The sequence below is a fragment of the Colobus angolensis genome, unplaced genomic scaffold, assembly GCF_000951035.1.
Source record: "Colobus angolensis palliatus isolate OR3802 unplaced genomic scaffold, Cang.pa_1.0 Scaffold116, whole genome shotgun sequence".
NCBI classification, from domain to species: domain Eukaryota; kingdom Metazoa; phylum Chordata; class Mammalia; order Primates; family Cercopithecidae; genus Colobus; species Colobus angolensis.
This window is the reverse complement of record NW_012112697.1, coordinates 5,894,010-5,903,390: the sequence shown is the minus strand read 5'-3', so window position 1 is coordinate 5,903,390 and position 9,381 is coordinate 5,894,010. Positions and strand designations below refer to the sequence as shown.

Sequence of the window (9,381 nt, the reverse complement as noted above, 5' to 3'; positions counted from 1 at the left end):
TAACATGGTGAAACCCTGTCTCTACTAAAAATACAAAAATTAGCTGGGCATGGTGGCATGTGCTTGTAATCCCAGCTACTTGGGAGGCTGAGGCAAGAGAATTTCTTGAACCCAGGAGGCGGAAGTTGCAGTGAGCCGAGATTGCGCCACTGCACTCCAGCATGGGCAACAGAGACTCCACCTCAAAAAACTAAACAAAAACCCAAGTGCTGAGATTACAGGCATGAGCCACCACACCTAGTTCTATTTAATTATTTTACTATTTTAATTTTATTTAATATTTTTTTCTAGACAGGGTTTTGCTCTGTCACCCAGGCTGGAGTGCAGTGGCACTATCATGGCTCACTGCAGCCTAGACCTCCTGGGCCCAAGTGATCCTTCCACCTCGGCCTCCAGAACTGCTGGGATTACATGCATGAGCCACCACACCTGTCTGTTTTCTTCCTTTTTAACATTGTCCTGGTTATACCACCCTTACATAGGAGAGCTGCAATTCCTCTTCTTGGGGTACAAATTTATGAGTGCAGGTGCCCTTTTGTTACATGCATAAGATTGCATAGTGGTCAAGTGGACTTTTAACCAAATGGGTTGTTTGACAGGGCTGATTGCCAACACCTGGACATTTTAAATTACCAACCTGAAAAGGGAAACAGCTCTCTGCTTGTTTTGCATTTTGGTGACTATTTTTAATGGTGTTCTGTTTTGATATATTCAATCTGTTCAATCTGTATTAGTGCCTTCTCTGCCACTGTGTTGGGCGGAAATCTGATTTTGTTCTTTGGTTGGAGAGCCAAGTTGACCCAAGCTTAGGCATTTTAAGATAACTACCACAGCTTGATGGGAAAGCCTGCTCTGCCCGGGGTTGAGGGGTACGGGCCTGAGGGTGACAGAATCGACAGCCCCAAGTGGGTAAAGGGTGGCCAAACAGGAGCGGCCTCCGACGTCACTGTGGCGCGCCGCTTCCGGTGGGGCTGGAGCAGAGCCTGCTGCGAACCCCTGGAGCCCACGGTCAGTGTACCGTGCCATCCCTCGAATCCGAATCCGCCAGCACGAGCCTCCCACCCGCGCCTGGGACCATGGCCACTGACTCATGGGCCCTGGCGGTGGACGAGCAGGAAGCGGCAGCCGAGTCGGTGAGTTGGCTTAAGCCCTAAAAGGGTTAGGGGACTAGTTCTGGCCGGAGACTTGGTCCCTGGGAAAGGATGGTTCCTAGGTTGATTAGAGACTGGATGGGGTGGCGGGGAGGATGGGGATGGAGCCTGGACCCTGAGCTGCCTTTGTTTACGCAGCCGCCCCCGCGTTACGTAAGGGCAGGTGAGTGCTCCTGTCAGTAAAGCGCTCAGCCGCCTCTCCGTCTTCCTGGAACCAGTAATGATCGTAGATTGCACTCATCACCCTAGATTGTGTTTTGTTTGTTTTTAATTGAAATAGAGACATGGTCTTGTTAGGTTGCCTATGCTGGTCTGGAACTCCTGGCCTCCAGCAGTCTTCCTGCCTCCGCCTTTCAAAGCACCAGGATTACAGGCTGAGCCACGGCTCCTGGCCGCCCCGGTTTGTAATAGCTATTTTAGGTGTCATTCTCCACCTCTACATTCAGAGCTTATTTGGCTCAGGGACCATGTCTCTGCTCATATTTGTGTGCTTGCTTAGTGATAAATGATGGACCCAGTAGGTTTGGCAGTCAGCAAATCCTTTCCTCATCAGCTTCACTTTGTTCTTTTTTTTCTGGGCCTGACACATGGTAAGAAACATATGTGTTAAACACTACTGCGTAGAATTAATTTCTCCCACCGAAACACTTTAAATTCTAGTAAGCTTTAAACCTACTTCTGTTAGTACTTATTTCTATGACTTCCTCAAGAATAAGAACCTTGTCTTTTATATTTTATAGCTGATAAAAAATAAGTTGTATATACACATTGTTTAAAGAGGCAAGTAATTTTAAAAATAATGGTTCCTGCCAATTTTTTTTCCTCCCCAGAGGCAACTCCTTTTTTTTTTTTTTTGGAGACAGGGTCACACTCTGTTGCCCAGGCTGGGGTGTAGTGTAGTGATCTTGGCTCACTGCAGTCTCTGCCTCCTGGGCTCAAGCCATGCTCCCATCTCAGCCTCCTGAGTAACTGGGACTACAGGCATGTGCCACTATGCCCAACTAATTTTTGTATTTTTTTTGTAGAGATGGGGACTTGCCATGTTGCCCAGGCTGGTCTCAAACTCCTGGGTGCAAGTGATCCACCTGCCTCAGCCTCCCAAAGTGCTGGGATTACAGGTGTGAGCCACCGCATCCAGTCTCCTTTTTCTCTTTCTTTCTTTCTTTACATATATTTTTTGAGAGAGGGTCTTGCCCTGTCACCCAGGCTGGAGTGCATTGGCACCATCTCTTGCTAACTACAACCTCTGCCTCCCAGGCTCAAGTGATCCTCCCACCTCAGCCTCCTGAGTAGCTGGGATTACAAGCATGAGCCAACTGTGCAGCTAACTTTTTAATTTTTTGTGAAGACGAGATCTCACTATATTATCCAAGTTGATCTCCACCTCCTGGGCTTAAGCCATCCTCCCACCTTGGCCTCCCAAAGTGTTGGGATTATAGGCCTGAGCCACTTCGCCTGGCCCTTTTCTATAAAATTTATTTTACTTGGAATTCTTAATTGCCTTATGTTTTTGCTTCATTTTTTTCTTAATTATCAATTCAACCCCAAACTCTCTTCCAGTTGTCTAAGTTTATCTCAGAATGCTTAGACTCATCAAATATTCTGTCAATTCCATTTCTCCCAGCCTTTTAAGTCTGCTTCAAATTGGACTAGTTACTCCTGTCTTTAGAGCACAGTTCATATTGGGGGATAAAGGGAACAGGGCAAATTCTGCAGCCTAATTCTGCAGATTCCTTCCTCCTTTCTCTTATCTTTTGGATCTCTTGGATCCCTTCCTTTCTGTCCTTCCACTTTTCTGTCTTTCTTGATTTATTCCTTATTTTTGTGCAGCCATCTGTCAGCTTTCTAGAGGTGTACGGGAAGTAAATTACTTTAAGAATATTCCATGTTGGGGTGGGGGAAGAAGGGGGGGAGGGATAGCATTAGGAGGTATACCTAATGTAAATGATGAGTTAATGGGTGCAGCACACCAACATGGCACATGTATACATATGTAACAAACCTGCATGTTGTGCACATGTGCCCTAGAACTTAAAGTATAATAAAAAAGAAAAAAAGAAAAAAAGAATATTCCATGTCTTAAAAAATCTAATTTTGCCCTGTAATTTGGATACTAGTTTGGCTGGGTATAGAATTGTAGGTTGAAAATTACTTTCCTGCCAAATTTTAAAGTTATTGTTCCATTGCCTTCTAGATTTCTGTATTTGTTGTTGAAATGTTTGAGACCATCCTGATTCTTGATGTGACTTATTTTCCCCTTTCTAGGCTTGGAGAATCTTCTGTTTTCAATATTCAGAAAATGTATGGTAACATGTCTTGGTATGGGTGTATTTTCATCCATATTACTGGCCCCTGGGTGTGGGTACTTTCAATCTTAAAAACTCTTGTTCTTCAGTTATGAGAACTTTTCTTGAATAATTTCATTGTTGATTTCTTCTCCTTTGTTTTTTCTTAATTCCCTCTTTTCTGGAACTCACTCACTTTCTTTCTCTCTCTCTCTTTTTTTTTTTTTCTTTTTAAGACAGGGTCTGTCTATGTTGCCCAGTCTGGAGTGCAGTAGCTATTCACAGGCAGAATCATAGTGCACTACAGCCTTGAACTCCTGGGCTCAAGGGATCCTCCTGCCTCAGCCTCCCTCGTAGCTGGGACTACAGGTGCGCACCACTACACAGCTTTTCCCAGAACTCTTATTAGATGAATGTTGTATCTGTTGGACTGGCCCTTTAGTTTTTTTTTTTTTTTTTTTTTGAGATGAAATTTCACTCTTGTTCCCCAGGCTGGAGTGCAATAGCGCGATCTTGGCTCACTGCAGCCTCTGCTTCGTGAGTTTAAGCGATTCTCCTGCCTCAGCCTCCTGAGTAGCTGGGATTACAGGCATGTGCCACCACGCCTGGCTACTTTTTGTATTTTTAGTAGAGGTGGGGTTTCACCATGTTGGCCAGGCTGGTCTTGAACTCCCAACCTCAAGTGATCCACACGCCTCAGCCTCCCAAAGTCCTAGGATTACAGGTGTGAGCCACCGCACCTGGCCAGCCCTTTAAGTTTTTAAAGTCAGGTTTATGGAGGTATAATTTACATAGAGTAAAATTAAACTTTGTTAGTGTACAGTTCTATGAATTTTGACAAAAGCATACAGTTCTGTAACTACCACCACAGTCGACATATAAACCATCTCTACAGAGAACTACAACTTCTTGTAGTTCACTCCCTCTCCTCACCCTTCTCTGGCAACTCCTGATATGTTTTCTGTCATTATAGTTTTGCCTTTTCCAAGATGTTATAAAATGGAATCATGTAATATGTAACCTTTTGAAAAGTCTGGCTTCTTCCACTTAGTATTATGCATTTGGAATTCAACCAAGTTGCATGTATCAGTAGTTCGTTCATTTTTATTGTTGAGTAGAATTCCATTGTGGCTATACACAGTTTGCTTATTCTTCTATTGATGGACACTTGTGTAATTTTCAGTCTGAGACAATATGAAGAAAGCTACTCTATACATTAAGGTACAGATTTTTGTATGGATATATGTTTGCATTTCTCTTGGGTAAAGTCAGTACTGAAGAGTAGGATTTACTGTGTTATGTGGTATGTGTTTAACTTTCTAAGTTATATGCCAAACTGTTTTCCAAAGTGTATCATTGTGCTTTCCCAACAGCAATGGATGAGAGCTTCAACTGCCCCACATCCTTCCCTGCACAGTATTGTCGGTTTCCTTCATTCTGATAGGTACATGGTGGTGGTGTCTCATTGTGGTTTTAACTTATATATCTCCCTAATGACTAATGATGTTGAAAATCTTTTCATGTGCTTATTTGCCATCTATGTAACTTCTTTGAAGTGGCTTTTCAAACCTTTTGCCCATTTTTAAAGTAGGATTGTTTTTGTTTTTAGTCGGGAAGGTTATTTATATATTCTGGATAGAAGTTCTGTTTTTTTGTTTGTCTGTTTGTTTGTTTTAGACAGGGTCTTGCTCTGTCACCCAGCTACAGTGCAGTGGCGCTATCTTGGCTCACTGAAACTTTCACCACCTGGGCTCAAGGGATCCTCCCACCCGGCCTCCAGAGTAGCTGGGACCACAGGCATGCACCACCACATCTGGCTGATGTTTGTATTTTTTGTAGAGACAGGGTTTTGCCATGTTGCCCAGGCTGGTCTTGGAACTCCTGGGTTCAAGGAATCCACCCAGCTGGGCCTCCCAGAGTGCTGGGATGGACAACAGGCGTGATAAGTCCTTTATCGGGTATGTTTTGCATATATTCTCCAAAACTACAATTTGTCTTTTTTCAACAGTACTTTTCAAATAATAGACATTTTCAACTTTGATTAACCTAATTTATCAATTTTTAAGTGATTAGTTCTTTTTATGTTCCAAGATATACACCTTATCCAAGGCCACAAGGATTTTCTACTGTGTTCTCTAGAAGTCTTACAGTTTTAAATTTTACATTTATGTCTGTGATCCATTTTACATTTTGAGTTAAATTTTTTCTAATAGGAGGTATGGATTGAAGTTCATCTTTTTTTTTTTTTTTTTTTTGAGGGGGAGTCTTGCTCTGTCTCCAGGCTGGAGTGCAGTGGCGCGATCTCGGCTCACTGCAACCTCCGCCTCCTAGGTTCAAGCAATTCTCCTGCCTCAGCCTCCTGAGAAGCTGGGATTACAGGTGTCCGCCACCATGCCCAGCTAATTTTTGTATTTTTAATAGAGACAGGGTTTCACCATATTGGCCAGGCTGGTCTCAAACTCCTGACCTCGTGATCTGCCTGCCTCAGCCTCCCAAAGTGCTGGGATTACAGGCGTGAGCCGCTGCGCCGGCTGAGGTTCACGTGTTTATCTTTTTCACATAGAGATGTCTTTTTTTTTTGAGACGAAGTCTCGCTCTTGTACCCAGGCTGGAGTGCAGTGGCACGATCTTGACTCACTGCAACCTCCGCCTTCCGGGTTCAAGTGATTCTCCTGCCTCAGTCCCCCAAGTAGCTGGGATTACAGGTGCCTGCCACCAAGCCCGGCTAGTTTTGGTATTTTTAGTAGAGACAGGGTTTCACCATGTTGGCCAGGCTGGTCTCGAACCCTTGACCTCACCCGCCTTGGCCTCTCAAAGTGCTGGGATTACAGGTGTGAGCCACCGCGCCTGGCCAGAGATGTCTTAATTGTTCTAGCACCATTTGTTGAAAAGTCCTTTGGTTTTATTTTTTCTTCTGGTTTTCATCTTTGTCTCTTTTTTTCCCTTTCTTTTTTTCTATATTTCGTGGGAGATTTTCTCAAGTACTGTCTAGTGTATTTCATTTTCACTTCTACTTTCATGTTTTTAATTTAAGGAACTTTTTTCTTCTTCCTTTACTGTTCCTTTTTTACAGACAATACCCTGTACTGCTTTCATGGTCATAATATCTGCATAATTTGGAGGATATTTTTCTTCATCTCTCTGCTCAGTCTCTGTTTCATGTGAGGCGTGTTTTATCTATACATTTCAGTATCTACTTTTTCATGATGACTATTTCTCAGATGTCTGTAATCCTTGCTTGGCCACTCATATTTAAGAGTGAGTGACTAAAAAGTTGAGTGGAAGCTGTAAACACATGAGTGGGGCTTGTCTATTCTGACCTTAACTATATATCTTTAGTGGTCTATGTCAGTATCCTAAGAACTTTCCTCCCCGTCTGGCCAGATTTTGCAGAGAGGGATCCTCTAATTTCCTGCCTAGATGGTAGAGGTCTGACTCAGTGTTCTGGAATCTAGGTAGAGGAAAGGGTGAGGGAGGTCTCAGCACTCAGAATACCTGCTTCCACTTAATGCTCCTATTTTCATTATGGCATCCCCTCCCTTAACTGTGGCCCTTATCCATTTGAGCATTTCTCATGCCTAACCTGGCAGGCGTTGTTAATTGAGTAAATGAACTGTGTAGTTTGTTATTCTGTTACATGGCTCTGTTGCAAAGAAACTTTTGAGCATTCACTCTCAATATGTACATATCTATTTAGAAATTGCATACTTTACTGTTTTACTAAATATATTATGTACATTATAAAGCAAATACAAAATTAATAAAGGCTGAGATAAAAATGAAATAATGCTATCCTGTGCTTCTGTGTGCTGGCTTCATATTTTTATTAGCCAATATCTCAAGGCACAATATACACTTAGAAAAAACCACATCATTAATCAATGTAGAGATAAATATGTATTTCAAGTAGTTCTGAGAGGTTTGTAATTTTTTAAAATTTTTATTATTATTTTTAGTTTTTATTTATTTATTTTTTGAGACAGAGTCTCATTCTGTCACCCAGGCTGTAGTGCAGTGGCACGATCTCGGCTCACTGCAAGCTCTGCCTCCCAAGTTCACACCATTCTCCTGCCTCAGCCTCCCGATAGCTGGGACTACAGGCGCCCACATGCCTGGCTAATTTTTTTGTATTTTTTTAGTAGAGACTGGGTTTCACTATGTTAGCTGGGATGGTCTCAATCTCCCAACCTCGTGATCCAGCCTCGGCCTCTCAAAGTGCTGGGGTTACAGGCGTGAGCTACTGTGCCTGGCCTGTTTTTTTTTTATTTTTTAGTTCTGAGAGTTTTGACTATTTTAACTAACTTCTTGTTAGGTCAGTTTTGTTGTTGTTGTTGTTGTCATTTGTTTTTTTGTATGTTTGTTTTTTGTTTTTTAAAATAGGATCTCACTTTGTCACCCAGGCTGGAGTGCAGTGGTGTGTACATGGCTTACTGCACCCTTGACCTCCCAGGCTCATGCAGTCCTCCCACCTCAGCCCTGCAAGTAGCTGGGACTACAGGTGTGCACCGCCACACCTGGCAAATTTTTGTATTTTTTGTAGATGTATGGTTTCACCATGTTGCTCAGGGCAGTCTCAAGTTCCTGAGCTCAAGCGATCACCTGCCTTGGCCTCCCAAAGTGCTGGGATTACAGGCGTGAGCCACCGCACCCAGCCATTCAGGTCAGGTTAAATTGTCATTGTTTTAACCTATTAATGTGCCTAAGAGGGTTTGTTAGGAGTAGGTAGCTTTGACATTTTCTATTTGGCTTGAGTTTGTGTCATAGAATTATCTTTCAGATAGAACAGAAACTCATAATAATGAACCCAGTAATAATAAAAACTCAGGTATAAAACGATTAACTCTTGCTGTTTTTAGCAGGCCCAAACTAGCCATTTTATCAACCTTACAACAACAAATTCCTGCATTTTATGAAACAGAATCTTGAGACCCTATTATTACAACATTACGGTGAGATTAAAGTGTACAGTTCACTGATGGCTGGTGTATTCAGAAGTGTGTAGCTTATATCAGTCAGCTTTAGAACATTTTCATCACCCCAAAAGGTAACTCTGTACACATTAGCAGTCACTCCCTGTTTCCCCACAAACTCCCCAGCTCTAGGCAACCACTAATCTACTTTCGTCTCTTTAGATTTGCCTCTTTTAAACATTTCATATAGATGGAAACATATGGTATGTGATCCTTTGTGACTGGCTTCTTTTACTTAGTATAATGAACTAAGGTTCATTAGTTGTAGCATGTATCAGTACTGTATTCCTTATTGTTGCCAAATAATATTCCATTGTGTGGATATACCACATTTTATTTATCCATTCATCAATTTCTGGACATTTGGATTATTTCTACTTTTTAGCTACTATGAATAATATTGCTTTTGATTGATTAATGTACAAGTTTTTGTATGGACATATAGTTTCAATACTCGGGTATATATCTAGAAGTGGAACTGCTGGATTATATAGTAATTCTCTGTTTAACTTTTGAGGAAGTGCCAAGATGTTTTCCAAAGCAGCTGCATCATTAATCTTTAAGATTAGTATTGTCTATGAATGGCACTATTTTTTTTTTTGAGAGAAGGGTCACGCACTGTCGCCCAGGCTGGAGTGCCATGGCAGCATCTCAGCTCACTGCAACCTCTGCCTCCCAGGTTCAAGTGATTCTCATGCCTCAGCTTCCTAAGTAGGTGAGACTACAAGCACGTGCCACTGTGCCCAGCTAATTTTTCATATTTCAGTGGAGATAGGGTTTCATCATCTTGCCCACACTGGTCTCAAACTCCTGAGCTCAAGCAATCCACCCACGTCAGCCTCCCAAAGTACTAGGATTACAGGTGTGAACCACCACATCTGGCCATATGTATGTGTGTGTGTATTTTTTTTTTTTTGAGACGGAGTCTCGCTCTGTCGCCCAGGCTGGAGTGCAGTGGCGCGATCTCAACTCACT

At 42.4% G+C, this 9,381-nt stretch overlaps 1 protein-coding gene across 7 annotated transcripts in view; it reads left to right on the top strand.

Moving 5' to 3' along the window:
- The window catches only part of DDX19B (DEAD (Asp-Glu-Ala-Asp) box polypeptide 19B), a 100,479-nt gene that overhangs the window by 8,761 nt on the left and 82,337 nt on the right, over nucleotides 1-9,381 (top strand). For 2 of the 7 annotated variants that reach the window (XM_011962217.1, XM_011962210.1), the window contains exon 1: nucleotides 943-1,133. The exons of 3 other annotated variants lie outside the window; for them this stretch is intronic. In XM_011962217.1, coding sequence (XP_011817607.1) covers nucleotides 1,091-1,133 — 43 coding nt within the window. In that variant the 5' untranslated portion in view covers nucleotides 943-1,090. Of the gene's footprint in view, nucleotides 1-836; nucleotides 1,134-9,381 lie in introns of those variants that run through there. 2 more of the 7 variants (XM_011962177.1, XM_011962196.1) reach the window with 2 other exon arrangements.